The sequence below is a fragment of the Ictalurus furcatus genome, chromosome 6 (assembly GCF_023375685.1).
Source record: "Ictalurus furcatus strain D&B chromosome 6, Billie_1.0, whole genome shotgun sequence".
NCBI classification, from domain to species: Eukaryota; Metazoa; Chordata; class Actinopteri; order Siluriformes; family Ictaluridae; genus Ictalurus; species Ictalurus furcatus.
Window position 1 is genome coordinate 32,541,666 of NC_071260.1, and position 21,821 is coordinate 32,563,486.

A 21,821-nucleotide genomic window follows, 5' to 3' on the forward strand; every position below is an offset into this window, starting at 1 on the left:
CAGGCGTTCCTATTAAAGCGGCCAGTGAGTGTATGGCAGTGCAAAATATTTTCAGTGGAACATATTCAAATATAATATATATATATATATTTACAGAGTAGTAATAGTTTTGGCCCACACCTACCTGACTCAAATTTAAAATGATATTTATATAAAATATAAGGTGCAGTGGTGGCTTGGTGTTTAAGGCTCTGGGTGACTGATCAGAAGGTCGGGGGTTTGAGCCCCAGCTCTGCCCGGCTGCCACTGTTGGGTCCTTGAGCAAGGCCCTTAACCCTCTCTGCTCCAGGGGGCGCTGTATCATCTCTGACCCTGCGCTCTGACCCCAACTTCCTAACATGCTGGGGTATGTGAAGAAAAGATGTGCTGTAATGTATACGTGATCAATAAAGACTCATTATCATTACATTTAAAAGTACTGATCCAAACCCAATCTGCACTACGTGAAACAAAAATTCATATAATTAACCCTGTAATATTTTTTTTTCTAATTTTGCTCTGAAAACCTCACCAAAACTTCTCCTGTACACTGTTTTATTCTTTATATACTTTTCCCATTTCTGTGCTGCTTCCTGTTGAATTCTTTCACACAGGATAAACAGTTGCCAAGCTTTTTTATTATTATTATTATTTATTTTATTTTTACATTTATTTTCACATTGTGTTGTGAGACAACTGGTTACTGTTGTTTCACCCTAAATGATTAAAACATCATAAAATGATCAATTTTTCCCAAATAACCTTTTGACCTAGACCAAAATATTAATTTTTTTTCTTTAACCCAAACAATTAAACTTGCAGCTGCCGCTGGGTCTAAGTCAACTCATGCATTACTAATATGAGTAGACAGCTAAAGGCCTAACCATAAATTGGTTTGTCCTCTATCACCCTAAGGAGTGTCAATGTGAAACAGTAAAACGTGTGATGCATCTAGTTTTTGATTCACTACTGATGTAAAATCTCTGAATATCAGCCAATGAATACATGATGCTGGTCAGATACATGCTGTACTTCTGTTTCGCTAAAAAAAAAAACTAAAAAACATCCCATGTGCAATTATTCCCTTTCAGCTAATAATGTGCTCGTGGTGGAGGATAGTAATACTTTCTAAGCTTACATAAAAGGAAGAAAAACTGTCAACAACGTCAGATACTTTTGTGAGAGACAAAATTCAGTCTCCAAAACACATTTGCGCCCAAGACCCATCACACCTGGAAACACTCGATTTACTGCTCGGAGCAACACACGTGCTGCTAATGTACTCCTGGTCTTGGGAGGTGGAGATGATTATGCACAAAATTGGCCATTGCTGATCTCTTTGACTTTAGTAAATCAAAGGAAATGTGTAATCAGTTGCACTTCCGATACGTCCACACTTGTTCTGCATCGACTCTGCTTTTTGCACGATCCTCCTTCAAATACATGATGAGTGTGAGGTTAAGTGCGTTAAACTATAGTATTAGGCTTGTACTCCTGCTTCCTATGTAATAATTGGGGTGCACGGTGGATTAGTGGTTAGTACGTTCGCTTCACACCTCCAGGGTCGGGGGTTCGATTCCCACCGTGGCCCTGTGTGTGCGGAGTTTGCATGTTCTCCCCGTGCTGCGGGGGTTTCCTCCGGGTACTCCGGTTTCTTCCCCCAGTCCAAAGACATGCATGGTAGGCTGATTGGCGTGTCTAAAGTGTCCGTAGTGTATGAGTGTGTATGTGAGTGTGCCCTGCGATGGATTGGCACCCTGTCCAGCGTGTACTCCCTGGGATAGACTGCAGGTTTCCCCGTGACCCTGAAAAGTCTAAAGCCGTATAGAAGATGGATGGATGGATGGATGTAATAATTGTAAATGAAACTTAAAAATGTGCTTTTTGTGCTTGTTTAAAAAAAAAAACAAAGGCTTATTATTAAAGATTGCTGCTGTGTATAGAACTAGCCATGGAGATCAGAGAGATTATGAAAGACGCTATGTAAATTAATTGTTATTATAACCTGAAGAACTTTACAGCTGCTGCCAGGGGGTTTGTAAACCTTGTCTTTCAGCACCACACCTGTAGCTGTTTGTGCCTGTGTGTACATGTTGACAGATGCCTAGTGTAGTTTGTTTAGGCTACACTGTGTTGTGTCGGTCATGTCGGAGGGAAGGATATGTCTCTCTGCACCCCTCATGTCTGTTACTTTTAGAACTGACTGCATATGAGTGATTTATTAAATGTTGTTCTAACAAAGGGTACGCCGTTGAAGGACTTCAGTGCATCTGTATTGTATATAGCGCCCTCCATTAATATTGGCACCCTTGGTAAATATGAGCAAAGAAGGCTGTGAAAAATTGTCTTTATTGTTTAGCCTTTTGATCTTTTGTTTAAAAAATTTGAGAAAAAAATACTCTGCTCTCATGGATATGAAACAACTGCAAACACAGGTTTATCAAAAAAAAAAACTGTGTTAAATGTAGGTGTGCAACAATTATTGACACCTTTTTAGTCAATACTTTGTGCTAGCTCGCTTTGCCAAGATAACAGCTCTGAGTCTTCTCCTATAACGCCTGATGAGGTTGGAGAATACATGGCGAGGGATCTGAGACCGTTCCTCCATACAGAATCTCTCCAGATCCTTCACATTTCGAGGTCCACGCTGGTGGACTCTCCTCTTCAGTTCACCCCACAGGTGTTCTATGGGGTTCAGGTCAGGGGACTGGGATGGTCATGGCAGGACCTTGATTTTGTGGTCAGTAAACCATTTTTGTGTTGATTTTGATGATGTTTTGGATCATTGTCCTGCTGGAAGATCCAACCACGGCCCATTTGAAGCTTTCTGGCAGAGGCAGTCAGGTTTTCATTTAATATCTGTTGATATTTGATAGAGTCCATGATGTCATGTATCCTAACAAAATGTCCAGGTCCTCTGGCAGAAGAACAGCCCCAAAACATTAAAGATCCTCCTCCATATTTAACCGTGGACATGAGGTACTTTTCCATATGGTTACCTCTCTGTGTACCAAAACCACCTCTGGTGTTTATTACCAAAAAGCTCTATTTTGGTTTCATCTGACCACAGAACCCGATCCCATTTGAAGGTCCAGTAGTGTCTGGCACACTGAAGACGCTCGAGTTTGTTTTTGGATGAGAGTAGAGGCTTTTTTCTTCAAACCCTTCCAAACAACTTGTGGTGATGTAGGTGACTTCAGATTGTAGTTTTGGAGACTTTCTGACCCCAAGACACGACTAACTTCTGCAGTTCTCCAGCTGTGATCCTTGGAGATGTTTTATCCACTCGAACCGTCCTCTTCACAGTGCGTTGAGACGATATAGACACACGTCCAATTCCAGGTCGATTCATAACATCTCCAGTTGACTGGAACTTCTTAATTATTGCCCTGATGGTGGAAATGTGCATTTTCAATGCTTGTGCTATTTTCTTATAGACACGCCCCATTGTGTGAAGCTCAACAACATTTTCCCACACATCAAAGCTATATTCCTCGCTCTTACCCATCGTTATGACTGACTAAGCGAATTTGGCCTACGTGTTACCTCATATTTATACCCCTGTGAAACAGGAAGTCGTGGTTGAACAATTTCCTGTTCCTAGTCACCCAGGTGTATTCAAAAAATGTCAAATATCAATGGGAATATACTTTCTCATATATCAATAAACATATTTTCTCATATGAATTCATAGGGGTGCCAATAATTGTTGCACACCTACATTTAACAAAGATATTTTTTTGGATAAACCTGTATTGTATTTGCATTTTTTTATATCCATGAGAGCAGAGTATTTCTGTGTGTGTGTGTTTTTTAATCAAAAGGTTAAACAATTTTCTGATTGAAACAAACGATAAACATTTTTTGGAGAAAGAATTTTCAGATCTCAGCTTACTTTTGTGGGCTGCTTTTAATTATTGTAAAGATAATTGGGCCAGTTCTACATTGGACATGCCTCAGATGAGTGATGGATTGTAATAGTCCAGTCACATTGATTTATTACTGTTAGACATTTTTCATCATGACCGTCATAGACGGGCTGAACTGCGATAGGCGAGTTAAACTCAACCCTCTTCCTCCAATATTCACCTACTGAATAATTAAGCAGAGATGAATACTGGCAAAGCTACTTTGGAAGAGTCAGGCGTCACATCTAAACCTTTACTATCTTTCATCTATGCAGGGTTGAATTTGATTGAATTGCTTTATCCCCCTTGATGTGGTTCTTGTGGCAAACTCGATCCTGAATTGAACCAACTGCAGGACATGAACCCAAACATGCTGTGTACATTATTTTTCACAGATGTGAGGTGCTGTACTGACCTGTGCGGAGATCTGCCAACCCGACAGGGCTAGCACGTGCTTCCTCTAACACATGAACCTCAAACTGCTGCTCTTGCTGCATCATAAGACACTCAGAAGAAAGAGCTATCCTTCTGCACGTATGAACTCACAGACGTCCACGATTGTCTAGTGTCACTGTGATTAATAGCGGACAGAGTGTTTGCAAAGTTACTTTCTTGGCGCCTGGCTACAGATGGCTGTGGCATTGTCGGGATTCTGACTTGCGATCTCCAGACGATAAGGCAGACATTTTTCCTGTTGTCCAACTCATTATCGCATTATGCCGCCATCATATTTCGAATCAATTCTGTGTTTTCCATGCTTGGGTGAGCCACACTTGGCAAAGGTTTGTTCACCTTTTTCCATCACCGTAATCTGACCACCGAGTGAAAGGTTTACGAGCACATTTCAGACCAGCTTTTTCGGTTTGTTTAATTACGTGCAGTGTGAAACACACTGGGGGTGGTGGATGATGGGGGGGCGATGAGGAGCACGGTGGCTTAGTGGTTAGCATGTTTGCTTCACACCTCCAGGGAGCAGGGCTTCGATTCCCACCTCTGCCCTGTGTGTGCAGAGTTTGCATGTGCTCCCCATGCTTTTGGGGTTTCTTCCATGTACTAATTGTCAATAGTGTGTGAATGGGTGTGTGTGTGTGTGTGTGTGTGTGTGTGTGATTGTACTCTGCGATGGGTCAATTCTAAATCATACCAGTGAATTCTAAAGGAAAATATCAGGAAATCTGTCCGTGATTTGAATCTCAAGAGAAAGTGGGTCATGCAGCACATGAGTCGTTCTACCAAAGAACGGTTGAAGAAGAATAAAGTGAATGTTTTGGAACGTCCGAGTCAAAGTCCTGACCTTAATCCAGTAGAAATGTTGTGGGAGGACCTGAAGCGAGCAGTTCATGTGAGGAAACACACCAACATCCCAGAGTTGAAGCTGTTCTGTACTGAGGAACGGGATAATTCAATTCAATTCAATTCAATTTTATTTGTATAGCGCTTTTTACAATAGACATTGTCTCAAAGCAGCTTTACAGAAATATCAACATGGTATACAGATATTAAAGGTGCGAATTTATCCCAACTGAGCAAGCCACTGAGTGGCGACGGTGGCAAGGAAAAACTCCCTAAGATGTTTTAAGAGGAAGAAACCTTGAGAGGAACCCGACTCAGAAGGGAACCCATCCTCATCTGGGTAACAACAGATAGTGTGAAAAAGTTCATTATGGATTTATATGAAGTTTGTATGGCCTTAGGAGCAGCCGTAGTCCCAACAATCTGGAATTAGAGAAGATTTGAGCTCCATCCAGAGGCAGAAAGGATCTGGATCTCTAGTATCTCCATAAATTCATGTGGGGCTCGGCGAAAGGAGAGAGGGAGAAAAAAGATAATTATGACTGCGAAGTAGTAGAACAGAATCTAGTCAGGGTAGGCAGGATAAAACTCCTCCGAGCCGATCTGCAGGACTGATCAACAGTTACCCCAAACGTTTATCTGCAGTTATCACTGCACAAGGAGCTCACACCACATACTGAAAACAAGGGTTCATTTACTTTTACCCCTCACAGATATGCAACACTGGATCATTTTCCTTAATAAATAAATGACCAAATATAATATTTTCGTCTCATTTGTTTAACTGGATTCTCTTTATCTACTTTTAGGAATTGTATGAAATTCCGATGATGTTTTAGGTCATACTTACAAATATAGAAAATTCTAAAGGGTTCACAAACTTTCAAGCACCACCGTACCTCTCTCAGCAACAAGTCATAGAGGATGTGTTTTTTTTTTTATATTAGATTTTTGTTTTTAGTTACTGAACTGGGACTTCAGTTCTCTGTGGTGTTGATCTGGAGGATAAATTCATGGAAGAATGAATTAGCATGACTCCACCACACGGTATCACACACACACATCACGGCCGTTTTCTGCGAATGTACTTCAAACCGTGACGTGATTGATCATTAATAAAAGCCCAGTCTTCCTGAGGTGGATGACCTGAAGAATACCGTAATGTGCGGTCCATCCGAGCCTGAAATTGGAAGGAATGTGTGAAAACGAACGAGTGGATCACTCTAATATGTCTGAAAGCTGCCACATAAATTGCAACCTTTTAGCTTTTACTGCACTGGTTTATGAGAAACGCCGTGTCTAATGAATCATTATGACGAGCAGAAACAACGCGATGTTCTTGCACACACTCCCTTTATTAACCTAACAAACCCTGCGTTAATGCAAAAATGAGCACGCCATAGTAGCTCATATGGTTGTTTCAATTAGTATGCAAACAGCACGGGTATTTTTTTAAAAACTCAGTCATGTAAGTCTATCAATCACTGTGCTGCGAGTCATTATCTACTGTATGTGTGTAATGCAGCTCAGTATCTATCAGAACCCCTCCACTGAACCAGCTTTTCAACCAAGTCTCAAATGAGCCCTTTTTTCTTCTCCAAACTAGCCCCTGTGCTGTGTATGCTAACCTTTGCCGTCACTAACTTTCCAGCTTTTCTGTTCACTCAGCAGTCGCATTTGTTTCCTGGGTTTTATTTCTTCAAGAGTTGGTAATAAAGGAATAAACAAGAGCTATGAATAAACAAGCAGGCAGAGCTCAGCATAGCGGAGCCGTACGGGTTGTACTATTCAGCTGTTTATACAAAGGATGTAAGTAGTGGGGAGCATGTGTTCTCTCTGCAGTGGGCCATGTCTCGAGCAGGGTTGGGTGAGAGCTAATCAGAAGCTTCTGCTGAGCAGAGCGTTCAGTTGCAGCGGTCCTGCCGAGCATAGAACCATTGATTGGTACCTTGGGGTACCAATCCAGTTATCTGGAAACAAATGTAGATTCTCTGTTGTTTTTTGTATCAGACGGAAATTCAGCTTTGGCCCAGTCCTGGAAAAGACGACTGTAGCAGTTTGTTTTTTTGTTTGTTTTTTTAAAGTTGCTAACTAGCAGGGATCTTATGTAAGGTCACAGTAAAAGGTCAAGAACGAAGGCCACGCATCTCTTCTGAGTTGTGCATTGTGTTGTAATCAATGGGATGCGTTCATCTTTGTCGCATAGCCACGGGAATTGCATCCTTCCCAAATCAAACACCAGGACACAGATATCCTGTTGTTTCAACTGTAGTTCTGAACATTTTACCCCAGAAAAAACATTCCAGGGTATTGAAGTTCTTCTCAGGACATTCGTAGCACTCTTTAGCATGTCTCTGTAGTGCTCCGGTGTGTTGATGTAGATGTAGATGGGAGTGAAATCCCATTTACATCAACAGAGAAGGTTTCTTTATATTCTTTTGTCCTGGAGGATTTTCAGCTCTAAATAACACAATCTCCCATGAGGTGCTTATGGGGCAGGTCAGAGCATGCCTCTTTCTCTGGTCTAATGGCCTGGTGCCATCCATCTCGCTCAGCACTAATAACACAACATGGTGTACCATTTTGACTGTCCATGTTGGTCTGCGCTCAACATTTCTAAAACTAGTTCTACACTGCTACTCAGATTAGGACATAGTGTATAGAAATATTTTATTCAGTGAAGATGAAAAGGATGCAGGGATGCCAGTTTTACCGGAAGTATTTTTAACGGTAATGTACGAATCTACGTGAGCTAGCTAGCCTGTGGGCTAGCCGACAGGTTATAAAGCGACCGTGGGTTCTTTGGGCTCTACGGCGGGGGAAATGAGTATCGGACGCGTCAACATTTTTTTCAATAAATATATTCCCAATGAAGTTATTCACATGAAATTTTCCCCAGGCGTCAGTATTAACTCAAGAAATCCGGAAATAATAAAGAAATATAAAAATAATAATTTAAAATAAAAAAATAAAATAAAAATAAAAATAAATTATTTTTTTTAATAAAAATGAAAATAATAATAATAAAGAATTCACAACATTAAAGTACATAAATAAAGTTATGTGTAATAAAGAGGAACGACACGGGAAAAAAGTATTGAACACGTTAAGTATTTAACACGTTCTCCAAGACAAGGTAAGGTGAGGAATCAGCTGAAATCCCTAAGTAATTACACCCCCTATCTGTACAAATTAATATCAGCTGGGTTAGTAAATTCATGTCCAAGAATTTTCCAATAATTATTTCCCCCACTGTATTTCTGCTAGTTCATATTGTGTCCAGAATTTGACTTATTCAATATTCATTTCTTGTTTATAGAGCTGTTGTATAAAAGCAATATCACAATCACAGCCGTGCTGTTATACTGAATATCGGCATGGCTGTGAGTACTTATGGCACTCAGCCTGCGGGCTTTTACCTACGGCCGAAGCACAGCCGTTCCGATATTCTGTATAAGCACGCTCTTGCCTGTGCGATACTGCTTGAGTATGTTACAGCTGTGCAAGAGCCAAGTAAATGCACTATTTCAGTTCAGTTATGCATGCATCTATAGACCAGTGAAAGCATGGTTCCCTGTCCTACGTCTTGTGGGCCCTATTTATTCCCTTCTTCCTGTTGCCCCACCCTTTTCATTCGGAAAGGATTTTCAGTAGTCTTTGCAACAATGAGAGAAACCGTGAGGGTTGGCAGCTTGTTTCCGCCGCTGTCGATGAGCATCCATCCACGGCTTCCGTTTCTCATCAGAAATGCGTCATTTTCATCTACAGGCTTCCGGACAGACCATGCCAGCCAGGGAATATCAATTAGTCTTTTTTCATAAACGATTAATTGATATCATTGTTCATAACGTGATAAATTGTGATGTATCCTTTTTCACATGTCCAGTGTGAACATTTTGGCTTGTATATGCACGTCATACGAGTCGTATGAGTCCGAATGCAAATGGTTTTGTAATGGTAATTTGCTTTGATGTTGTTTTCCTGATGTGTGGTATGGGGGCTGATTATTTCAGCGTGACTACTCTCAGGCTGGGTGCTGCTGCCATCTTCGGGCAGGATTTCAGAACAGCACTGTGTGCTTCAACAAGCACAGTTTATAATAATTACATTTCCGTTCATGGCATTTGGCAGACGCCCTTATCCAGAGCGACTTACATTTATCTCATTTATACAACTGAGCATTTGAGGGTGAAGGGCTTTGCTCAGTGGGCCAGCAGTGGCAGCTTGGCAGTGCTGGGATTTGAACTCATGACCTTCCGATCAGTCGTCATCACTGAGCTACCACTGACCCTAATTATTATCATTTTTCTAATGCACGGAGCTGTGTATAAATACCTCCAGGTTGCACTCAGACTTGTTTCTTATCCCTCTTGAATGCCTGGCCGTGGGAAGATGAGTGAGTTTCTCTTGTACACAGTGCTAAGCACCAGAGTGCCTTTGTGGCATTATAAAACTACAGAAGGATTAAAGGTCACATCGCTTCTAGGTCCACATTAATTCCGAGAAACGCATTGCAGAGTAAGCTACAGCGCTCTGTTTCATACACCGTCAGCCGAGGACATGGAGTCTGCTCAGTGCTATGCTGAAATGTCTACACGTGTGTCTTTTGTTTTAATGTCCTGCATTTTTCAGGTGAGCCCGATTACAGCTACAAACGGCCCTGACTACAGAACTACTGAAGATAGAAACGATCCATAAAAAACATTATAATAAGCTGTGTTCTGGACCTGAAATCTTTTTACCAATGAAATGAACTCTACAGTATTTCTATCAAAGCGGTTATCTTTGTTGGTTTAGATCTTCCATCATTTGAAATGTTTTCGCCCCCCCCCCCAATCATCTCCACAGCTGAAGCAGAGTGAGGCCAATGCTGACACGAAAGAGAAACTCCCCTTGCGCTTGCGTATCTTTGAGAAATTCCCCAACAGACCGCAGATGGTGAAGATCTCCAAGCTGCCATCAGATTTCACTGTGCCCAGGATCAGGTAGCGTATGAACTGATCATCTTCTCCCTCTATCATTCCATTTCATTTCAGTCCAGATTTATTTGTATAGAGCTTTGAACAATACACATCGAAGCAGCTTTGCAGAAATTATGCAAACTTAGATCCCTATTGAGCAAGACAGACGCGAGAAAACAAAACCTCCCTGAGACAACACGAGGAAGAAACCTTGAGCTGAGCAAAGAAAAGAACATCTGAATAGTGGGATTATAAATCATTAAAGTTTACAGTTATACACTTATATAAACCGTACAAAGTGTGTTGAAAGGTTGTTCGGTAAGCGCATCATAGTCGGTATGATTATTACAGCAGCAGTTCCTACTACAAATCTTTAATATCCAGGGGAAATGATCCACTGAAGCAAGGGTGAGCTGTTTTTAGGATAGGGTTTCCATCCATAGCAGCAGAAAAATGAGTCACAAGTGAACAAGCAGAAGTAGCGAATCAGGGTCAACCAAGGTCAAGCAGGTCTGGAGGTCATCACGCAGTATTACTCTAATTTATACTACTTTTGTATTTCTTTAATATCGTATTACCTACAGCGGGGTACATCTAATATCCGAGGCCACGTTGCATTTTTTAAATTGGAAAGGTTTTAGAATCTGTAAAGAACTAAAGGTCCAATATCTTGAATATTTACGTGTGATACTGACCATGCTTCGCACAGAAGGTCAGATTTTCCTTATACCTAATCTCTTATAGTGAAGCACGATGGATTTGAACTAAAAATGGATCGCACGATTTTACACAAACTTGTGGAGTCCATACCGGCTCGAGTGCGGACTGCCGTTAAAGCAAAAAGGGGACGCACCAAATACTAAGAAACTCTGACATTCATGTACATATTTCAAAGATTCTAATAATAATAATAATAATAATAATAATAATTCATTACATTTATATAGCGCTTTTATTTCTAGACACTCAAAGCGCTTTACATAGTATGGGGAGGGAATCTCATCAACCACCACGAGTGTGTAGCGTCCACCTGGATGATTCGATGGCAGCCATATTGCGCCAGAACGCCCACCACACACCAGATATTAGCAGGGAGGAGAGAGTGATGTAGCCAGTTCAGAGATGGGGATTATTAGGAGGCCGTGGTAGAGAAGAACCAACGGGGGAATTTGGGAGTAGGGTTATACCCCTACTCTTTTACAATAAGTGTCCTGGGATTTTTAATGACCACAGAGAGTCAGGACCACAGGTTTAACGTCCCGTCCGAAAGACCGTGTCGTTTCTACGGTATAGCATTAGGCCCCAAACAGACCTCAGTGTGAGTGCCCCCTGCTGGCCGCACTAATACCACTTCCATCAGCAACCTCAGCATCCAGGTACTGGCCTAGCTCAACCCTGCTTAGCTTCAGTGGAAACCAGGCGAGAACTGCACGGAGATATGTCTCCCTACTTTTCACCGTTCTCAAGACTATAATTTGTAATGAAAACTGTTCTATTAAATTTAAAAAAAATAAATAAAAGTATGCAAAGTCGAAGCATTTTCACCAGTGCTCACAGGCTTTCGGACCTCACTCGTATGTTCAAGTGCAAAGAAGTACAGCACTGAAATGTAAGATTATTTCTTTGTAGTCGTCCTGTGGAATATATCATGAAACGCTCATGTTTTGTGTGCTTGTGCGTGATACAGAGAGAGCTTTATGAAACAGTTTATCGACCGGCAGCAGCAGGACCCCAGCTGTCTGTTCCGCAGGCTCCCTTCTGCCTCCTCGTCCTCCTGTGACCACTCCAAGAGGTCTGCCATCGAGGACAACAAATACATTGATCAGAAGGTACACACACGCAGTTACATTTCCGCCTTTCGACCATCGCTCAATTAGTGCGATATGCTAATTAATAAGCATAGTACTCCTCCATATTTTGTGAATCCACAATCACTAGAGTTCTACATCAATGTTTAGCTGCGTTCAGTAGCTGACAAAAAAAAAAGAAAAAAAAGAAAAAAAGCATGACCTTTTTTGTAGATGTTTTCCAGCACAAGAGCATAATTTTTTCGCCGATGCCTGCATATGAATCGCACTTCGTATCGATCTTTGTGTGATATGTCTCCTGCGTGTGTGGCTTACTGTCTAAATATATTTCTCTGCTTTAGCTGAGGAAATCAATATTCAGCATCCATGCTCGCAATCTCTTGGAAAAAGAAACAACCGTCAATAAAATCCTACGGTATGTTGGGGAAAACCTTCTCTTTCAGATACTGGAGTTCTTTCCTGAACTAAAATATTGTGCACTTATATGGTACAAAGATGATCTGTCGAAGAGGTTTTTGCTAATTCTAAAGGCCAGTCCTGTTAAGCGCAGTCTGGATGTGATGGTGATGTAGCATAAGATGCAACGGAATGCGATGCTAATGCTCAGGTAAAGCAGAACATATAGCATCAGGCTTATTGTCTATCCAGTTCAGTGTCAGGTCGGATAATGGAGCTTCCATCTCCAGCCTCTTTTTAGGGCACCTATCAGCATGAATAAGCTAATTAATAATTAAATGTTTGGCACCGCTGTGAGATTGGCAGCTATGTTGCGTCTAGCAGTGTCAGGCTGAATATATCGCACACTATGTCACACGGGACTCCTGCTCCTGGTGGTTCACCATCAGGTTTCAGAGCACGTCTGCAAGATTTCTTACCTGGCCAAGCTTATCTGCTTGCATAACACACACACTCACACACACACACACACACACACATAACACACACCCCTCCTTCTCCTCCTTCTTAACTGCCAGACAGCACATCAGTAGCCATCTCACATTGTCTGCTCGTGCCGTCTGGGGCTTCGGGTCTGTCTGCCCGTGCCGACACAGAGACTCATCACAATGACTGGTCGTAAATGAAGCTGACGCATTCGCCTGAAGCCCAGATTGTCATTAGCTGGTGTTCTGGTACATGACTTTGCAATTAATGGTCAACATAACGGCGTCAGTGAATGACAGGCTAACAGCCTGAATGATGATGAGGAGGAAATGGCTGAACGTGTATGCACGCACAGCCTGTTGGGCCTTTATGGATGACGCAGCAGAGATGTGAATAGCGCAATAATGGCTTTCCATTTGGTCGGGCTACAACCGCGGCAAAGACTGATGACATGGGTGCCGTTGTTCGGCAGGGTCGACGGAAAGCCTGTTTTCTCGTTCGAGACAGAAAAAAAGAAACTGACCCCAATTTACTGTAATGCCAGGGTGCACGCTTAGATGTTCAGATTGCATGCTCTATATTTCACTAGGTTAAAAAGGGATTAATTAGTTTTCCTCTCTGCAGTGGGGCAGCAATTCAGACCTGCTCCCTACCTGTGCTACACGCTGTATGCTAATTAGTGCCATCTGCCATGCCATGCTGCAGTGCGTGTATACAGTGCATAGCGATAGAGGCCAGTCGGTTATTCAGGGACTACCCAGTCTGTGTCTGCCATCTTCATTGCGCCATAATATGCCACAAAAGAGCTTATATGAGAACAGTGAATATATCTATTCTCACAATACGATTTAATAACAAGGAACTGAAAACAAAAACTTGGCTATTTATTAGGGACGGGCGATATGGAGTTAGAACTCTATCGCGATATTTTCAGGTATTTATTGCGATAACGATATCAGTGACGATATTAAATATAGTGCGGTGCACCGCTGAAAATCAGTTTTTCTTTTAGATCAGTGTTTGTGTTTCCGAGGCTCTCGAGATCTCACCGCTAGGACTTGTAGCTAAGAAGCAGTGGTGCACGGTACTATGTTTAATATCGTCACTGATATCGTTATCGCGATAAATAAACACCTGAAAATATCGCGATAGAGTTTTAAGCGAAAACAAAAGAACATTTGTGAAAAGTGTGTTCACTGAAGGATGTTGATTGGTTGCAGAGCCTGCACCAGACAGCGCATGCTGAGCGGCTCCTTTGAGGGCCAGCCGACCAAAGAGCGCTCCATCCTCAGCGTGCAGCATCATATTCGCCAAGAGCGCAGGTCTGATCAACACACACACACACACACACACATTATGCTATGGGTGTGTATTCATGTAGAACCATGGTTCTCAAACTGCTGTCCTACAAGAGTTTTTTATTTAATGGTGGACTTGGACGCCAATAAGTAGCCAAAATATTATTATTATTATTATTAATTATGGGTTGTGTTTGTTTTAACGAGATGATGATGATGATGATGATGATGATGTGCTTGCCCAGGTCTCTAAGACACGGTTCCACAAGCCAGAGGATCAGCAGAGGCAAATCTCTAGAGACGCTCACTCAAGACGTATGTACACACACGTACACACCTTCTGTCACTCTGATATGGACAGCCAGAGGAGATATAAGATATAAGTGGAACGTGTTTTGCAGCACTCGAGCACTGTACGCTACCGCAACGCTCAGAGAGAGGACAGCGAGATCAAGATGATCCAGGAGAAGAAGGAACAGGCTGAGATGAAACGGTAAAGCAGGGCCCTTGGATCGATTTATGCACACACACACACACACACACATGCATACTCAATCAGACAGACTGCTGTCTCGCTCTCCTCGGGCGCTATTATATCATGAGTCATGTTTTACTTTCTGCTATATAAAAAAATTACCCAGGTGCTCTGTACTCTACCTGATATTAGCTTGAAGGAACAGAGGAATATTTAAAGTCATTCTCGACGATATTCGGCTAGCTTGTCTCGTGGGACTCGCTAAAGAGAGCCCGCCGCTTGACTCGGCTTAGCGTTCGTACTGCAGTTTCTCCACCGTTCCCACACGGCCTCAGCACCTAATCTTCAGCAGCCATTTTGTCCGTTGATAGTAAGAAACAGGATGTGTAGCACACTCCCTAGGTACCTAGCTTTTGAAATGATTGACTGTTTTTTTGTTTTGTTTTTTTGTATGCGGACTCTTTCCTTACCAGGAAAGTGCAAGAAGAGGAGCTGAGAGAGAATCACCCTTACTTCGACAAGCCGCTTTTTATAGTGGGGAGAGAGCATCGCTTCAGAAACTTCTGCAGGATGATCGTACGGGCCCGCTTCAACGCGTACGACTTCTAATCAGCACAAAGCAACTATTTTGATTCCCTTTGATGATTCAGTCCGAATGCATGACGTGACGTGTATGCGTTTGTTTTTGATGAGCAGCTTGAAAACAGATCCTGTGACAGGAGCAGTGAAGAGCACAAAATATCATCAGTTATAGTAAGTTGTACACTTTAAATGCCCCGTGAGTGCATTCAGTTCTGACTTATGACACAGCATGTTCTATCTGGTTTGATTTGGGCAGTGATGGCTTGGCGGTTAAGGCTCTGGGTTACTGATCAGAAGGTCAGGGGTTCAAGCTGCCACTTTTGGGCCCTTGAGCAAGGCCCTTAACCCTCTCTGCTCCAGGGGGCGCTGTATCATGGATTTTAATGTGCACTTTATATCCCTTTTGGAGAAGAACAAAAACAACAACCTCAGTAATAGTCATGTGTTTGTTGGATATTACATTTGAGGGGATTGAGGCCTGGAATAATGTTGTAAGCTCTTACAGTCATCTAAGGAATCCCTAAAGGTTATATAAAGCCGCTTATCAGTGCAGTGTACTAAGACCTACTGTTGGCTAACGAGTGCCTTGAATGCATTCTGGGTAAACCTTGCGTGTATGCTGTCCTCAGTGATCTTCTGGGCTTGGTCACGTATCTGGACTGGGTAATGATCGTGGTTACCATCTGCTCTTGCATCTCCATGATGTTCGAGTCTCCATTCATCAGAGTCATGCATGTGCCAACTCTACAGGTATCAAACATAAATATATCTACACAGTTAAATGATAACTGCCTTGTTTTTATCTTTAGTCATTGATGAGCGAATTGGATAGCGACTGGAAACATTCGCCAGCCTTTTCCACTGATTAAACCAAATGTTTTACAGCTGATTTGGCTCCATAGTGAAATGAGTTTCAGCTCTTCGTTGTGCCCAGTTAACACTTCATCATTGACACATTATCCTCTCAATAAGGAGGCAGAGACGGAGCTGAGGAAAGTCATTTTCACTGATTTGGCGTCCTTTTGATCATTTTGGAAATAAATAAATCATTTCGAACGTTTTATTTTTTGTATTATTTTTTTTTGACAGTGCTTAAAGCCACTGTATTTAGCGTAATATTTCTGATTTTGAGAGCGCTGTTCCACGTCTTTAGCATCACAAGGCTGATTTCTTTCTGCATGGTATTCGTAGCAGCTAAATTGTCATTCCAGGAATATTAACCGAGTTGAAATCTGCTGCTCTGGATGTCTCTTTCCTTTCCACAGATAGCCGAGTACGTGTTTGTCATTTTCATGAGCATTGAGCTGACCCTGAAAATCATGGCAGACGGTCTCTTCTTCACCCCTACTGCAGTCATCCGGGACTTTGGTGGAGTCATGGACATTTTCATCTATTTAGTATGGATCCATTCCTCTCGCTCTTGCCACAGCTCAGTCTATTGATAATTCATGTGACAGCTCAAGTTCTCTTTGATTCGTGGCTTCCCTGATGGGTCGGAGCTCAAAGTATCTCTTAAAGACAGTTCAGTAATGACCTTAAATATATGAGTTGAATGCGTTAGTAATATACATAAATGATAAAAGACTAAATAAAGTGGTTAATGCTTAGCGGTTAGCACGTTTGCCTCGCACCTCTGGGGTTGATGTTTTGAATCCCGCCTCCACACCTTGCATGTTCTCCCCGTGCTTTCGGGGGTTCCTCCGGGTTCTCCGGTTTCCTCCCCAAGTCCAAAGGCTTGCTCTGTAGATTGATTTGCATTTCCAAATTGTCCTTAGTGTGTGTATGTGTGTGCGATTTAACCCTGTGATGGGTTGACACCTCGTGCAGGGTGCCCCCCGCCTTGTGCCCCGAGCTCCCTGGGATAGGCTCCAGGTTCCCCCACAACCCTGTGTAGGATAAGCGGTATGGATTAGAATAGATAGCTGGAAGTATAAATTACTTCCTGCATACTTTGAGTTCATTATTATTCATTGAAATAAGTCCAAACTGTCGGATATCCCAGCAATGGTACTTCTTACTTTTGTAAGGGTGTAAAAGTAAGGTGGTGGCATTGCGTACAGTGCCATCATGTGGATATTTTTATTTAGAGTTGGTCTCGTTAGATGGATGTTAAATGTTCACACTGTGGAGCAGGTAGTAGAGCGGGTTGTCCGCTAATCGTAGGGTTGGTGGTTCGATTCCCGGCCCACGTGACTCCACGTACCGAGGTGTCCTTGGGCGAGACACTGAACCCCGAGTTGCTCCCGATGGCAAGTTAGCGCCTTGCATGGCAGCTCTGCTACCACTGGTGTGTGAGTGTGTGTGTGTGAATGAGACACAGTGTAAAGTGCTTTGGAACTGCTAAGGTTGAAAAAGCGCTATATAAGTGCAGACCATTTACCGTTTCTTTTGACTTGTCCAGAAGCTCTATTTTGAAGGCATTACTGAACTAATTTATTGAATTACACTGTGCCACTTTGCTGGCGAGCTTAAAAGGTCGTTTTCCTTTTCTCCTATCTTAATTGCTGTCTCCTTCTGTCTCCGTAGGTCAGTCTGATCTTCCTGTGCTGGCTGCCAACCAACGTGCCTCCAGAATCAGGTGCTCAGCTTCTGATGATGCTGCGCTGCCTGCGTCCTCTGCGCATCTTCAAGCTGGTGCCTCAGATGAGGAAGGTGGTGCGTGAGGTCCTCAAAGGATTCAAAGAAATCTTCCTGGTGAGTGTATCTACTTTGTCATGCCTGTCTACAAAAGGTTACAAAATTCTAAATAACGCAGTCATTGGAGTCTGGACTGAGGCATGTGCGTCAGCGACAAAATTCACATCTGAAAATCACTTGACTTAGAATGGAATATATTTACCAAGTGCAATGGTAAAGGTTGATCAAATCAACATAGTGGCAACACAGGAAAGGGTAAGGATTAGTGTAAGGGTTAGGGTTAGGGTTCGAACCACATTTTGATGAAGCACGTGTTCATGTTTGAACCACAGGTTCATGTTCAGCTGTAGGTCATTATGCGAACTCTGTTTATTACACGTTTTCTTAGTGAGATTGAAGTAGATTCAGGTTTAATGAGCGCTTTATTTATTAACGACCCCAGTGGGGTCAGCATGCTGCAGGGTGTTGAAGAGACCTTAATCAAACAGACAGAAATGAAGCACTGAAAAACAGACAATCTGGCATGTAGTTGATATGAAACTACGGTATATAATTATAATGATAAACAAACTTCTTCGAGTAGCCCAGACATGTGGTTTTGTACATAAATGCACTTATAACTCGACTAAATTAGTAACCTACCCATGTCTGTGCATTCCTATTTACATATCCGATTACACGCTGACCTTATTATCTGCTTTTTACTACAGGATTATGATTCCCAATGTTATTTTCTTCTCGTGTTATACTACTCTAATTACTATACTTCTTATGATTATTGATGATATTGAGTTTGATTATTTAACTCTTTTGCCAAGCAGACATGAGGTGGATCCATTGAGGGATTTGTGTATGCTTGTTTGACAGTCAGGTCTGACCATATGCAGCATTGCGAATGTCCCTACACGTTTTATGAAGTCAGATATTACCGAGGTTGTTCTCGGTGACCTGTACGGGCCGACTTCCGTGCAAACGCCATTTCAAATACGGCTGCTTGGCATTCAGTGTACATCTATTCTGTAGGAATACCATCCAAAATGTAGTTTTATTTTTTTTCACACAGGTGTCCATTCTTCTCCTGACATTAATGCTGGTTTTTGCGAGCTTCGGGGTACAGCTCTTTGCTGGGAAGCTTGCCAAATGTAATGATCCTCATATAATCGAAGAGGTAGGACTGAATGCATTATTCCTTATAAGCGTATTAACATCTTATTCATGCACTTCCTTGGACTGAAATGTTTCCTTTCGCTTTGTAAACCCTTGCAGAAAGACTGTCATGGCATTTTCAGAATCAATGTGAGCATCTCGAAAAACCTCAACCTAAAGCTCAGACCAGGAGAGAGGAAACCTGGATTTTGGGTTCCCAGAGTATGGTAATGACCCACAGAGGAATTTGATATTGGGAAATATTTGGTGTATTATTACAGAAGATATTATTCAAAACCATGAAGCCGTCGTGTTTTTTGGGGGTGGGGGAAGGTAAGAGATAACAGAATGCATGTGGATGAATTGCCACTCAAGCAGGGGGTATAGTGTGGAGTCTAGCTATAGTATGGTGCCGAATTGAGTGATGTGACAGCTAGAGGCCACGTAATGAACATAAAAGCAACTCAGAGTGCTTTAGAAATCCATATTTTGATATTACGCAATGGATGTAGACAGTCTACTCACCCCTGTTAAAATGGTATAAAGCAACGTATAATGAAAACAATGGCGAAAAACAGTCAGAAATTCTTTTAGGGAAGAAAAAAAACCCCAAAAAAATAAAAAGCGTACACTAAGCTAGTTGCATAAGTGTGCACACCCCTAAACTAACACTTTGTTTAAACACCTTTTTGATTTTATTACACCGCTCTATTGGGTAAGAGTCTATCAGCTGAGATGGTGTTCAGTATAAGTTTGTTTTCGAGAGTCCTGACCACTTGGGAGAAAAAGCCGTTGTCATTTCAAACTGAACCGATTCCGATATTGTTCTTCAGGTTCTTCATTTCTACGTTGCGTTCATTTCCAGATATTTCTCCTGTCCTTCTTCTCTTGTTGACTCCTCCAGTTGTCTCTTCACGGGAGTGATGTTTTAAAACAGCCACCACAAAAGTGTATCAGCCCATTATAGAATAAACAGTTATGAGATGTTGTCCAGAAAGCTTTTCTAGTAATGTTTTGTCTTCATTTCACTCATGAGCCCGGGGATTTGTACTTCCTGAAATTTCGACTCTGGCTTGTGTTCACCTTTAACCCATTCCTGATTATGTGTGTTTCCAGGGCAAACCCTCGCAACTTCAACTTTGACAATGTTGGCAATGCCATGCTGGCTCTCTTTGAGGTGTTGTCTCTGAAGGGATGGGTGGAGGTCAGAGATGTGATCATACACAGAGTGGATCCGGTAGGTCTCTACCTGAATATTAGGCCTTAAACTCACCTGAAGCAGACACTGAGTGATGTTGTGACTCTTATTGCAGACCCATGGCATCTACATCCACGTTTTTGTGTTCCTGGGCTGTATGATTGGCCTTACACTGTTTGTGGGAGTTGTAATTGCTAACTTTAATGAAAACAAGGTAAGCTATGATCATGATAAAAAAAGGATTTAAATGGATTTGTTTAGTGTAGATTCTGTACATGTTGGTGTGGGGAGTTGGTCTAGGGCTATATTTCCGTTCTGTGCATCTGTTCAGGGTACAGCTCTGCTGACAGTGGACCAGAGGAGATGGGAAGATCTGAAGAGCAGGCTAAAGATTGCTCAGCCACTGCACCTTCCCCCACGTCCAGGTCTCTCTCTCTCTCTCTCTCTCTCTCTTGCTCTCTCCACCACTAATGAGTCATCCCCAGGCTCTCACTGAGAGTGCTAGAGTGCTTAATCAGCTCTCCTCAGATTCCAGGCACTGAATAAAGTTAAGCACTCATCGCACCTACCTGAGGGTGCACCCCTAAGACAATTACACAATGAGATGGAAAAATCCCATTTACTTTCTGCGTAGAAGATGCAGATGCTCGCAGCATGCTTTCCCATGGGCCTAGTGTACTTTAGAGAGCTGAGTGAGCAAATCTCGCCGTGTCTCCACACACTGTGTGTGCTGATTGTTAGCGGCGCTGTTCTCAGGCTCACTCTTATTAAGATGCACTCAGCTATGCCTCTGCACGGCGATGCATGGTTAAATATCGAGTTTTGATTGAACTCAACTCGATCAAATACGGGGGAGACGAGCTGGAGATGTTGATATGGTAAACCAGCATAAATAGACAACGGTGTCTATAAACAACAAAATAATGATATAATACAAAGCAAACCTGTGAACGTTGCCGCTAATTAAGTTTGTTTTCTTTATTATAATAGGTTTGTTTTCCTTTCAACCCTATGACTATCTGTTAATAGAAGGAAATATAGGGCATTCATTCATTCTTTTTAAAGACGCATCAATCTAGCAGATACTCAAAACATTGCCACAGTCTTTCTTTCTTTCTTTATTTATTTACTTTATTTCTTATATTATCCCAACGGTGTATTAGAATTGAGTTCTAATACACAGTTGGGATTTAAATGAGTTTAGGGGTCTGCTCTGGTAAGAGCTGAGGGCAGCAGTGGCAATAGAATGCTTTTTTTCTCAGGGCGAGTTGGCCTGCCGCTGGAGACCAGCGAAAATAAATAAATAAATCAATACCTTAGCACCAGTGACATGAACCACATTGATTTCTTTGTTCAAGCTTATGCATACTGTGCATCTGGCTCCCTTACCTACTGACTTGTGATGAATTCTCTATACACCCCATTTCCTAATGCACTGAGACCCTGGGTTTAACAAATGACAGTACATTTCAAAACAAATGTGAGCTCATGGAATGAGCTGGATGTAATAGTCTCTTGTGGTCAAGGTGTACAATGTTTAAGTTAGACATATAATAGTGTATTAACGGTGATTCGTAGCATTTTTTTTTACTTGTAAAGTTCTGTCTCCAATTACATACATATATGACATGATGTTTGCATTATTAATCACATA

General features: G+C 42.0%; 1 protein-coding gene across 1 annotated transcript in view; it reads left to right on the forward strand.

The window, feature by feature from the left end:
- The window catches only part of nalcn (sodium leak channel, non-selective), a 95,503-nt gene that overhangs the window by 64,348 nt on the left and 9,334 nt on the right, over positions 1-21,821 (forward strand). The window contains exons 15-30 of the mRNA XM_053627716.1: positions 10,029-10,165; positions 11,829-11,970; positions 12,291-12,364; positions 14,052-14,153; positions 14,375-14,444; positions 14,531-14,622; positions 15,078-15,200; positions 15,301-15,357; positions 15,816-15,936; positions 16,452-16,583; positions 17,713-17,880; positions 18,887-18,991; positions 19,090-19,196; positions 20,086-20,206; positions 20,283-20,381; positions 20,499-20,592. Of these exons, the coding sequence (XP_053483691.1) occupies positions 10,029-10,165; positions 11,829-11,970; positions 12,291-12,364; positions 14,052-14,153; positions 14,375-14,444; positions 14,531-14,622; positions 15,078-15,200; positions 15,301-15,357; positions 15,816-15,936; positions 16,452-16,583; positions 17,713-17,880; positions 18,887-18,991; positions 19,090-19,196; positions 20,086-20,206; positions 20,283-20,381; positions 20,499-20,592 (1,744 nt within the window). The remainder of the gene's footprint in view (positions 1-10,028; positions 10,166-11,828; positions 11,971-12,290; positions 12,365-14,051; positions 14,154-14,374; positions 14,445-14,530; positions 14,623-15,077; positions 15,201-15,300; positions 15,358-15,815; positions 15,937-16,451; positions 16,584-17,712; positions 17,881-18,886; positions 18,992-19,089; positions 19,197-20,085; positions 20,207-20,282; positions 20,382-20,498; positions 20,593-21,821) is intronic.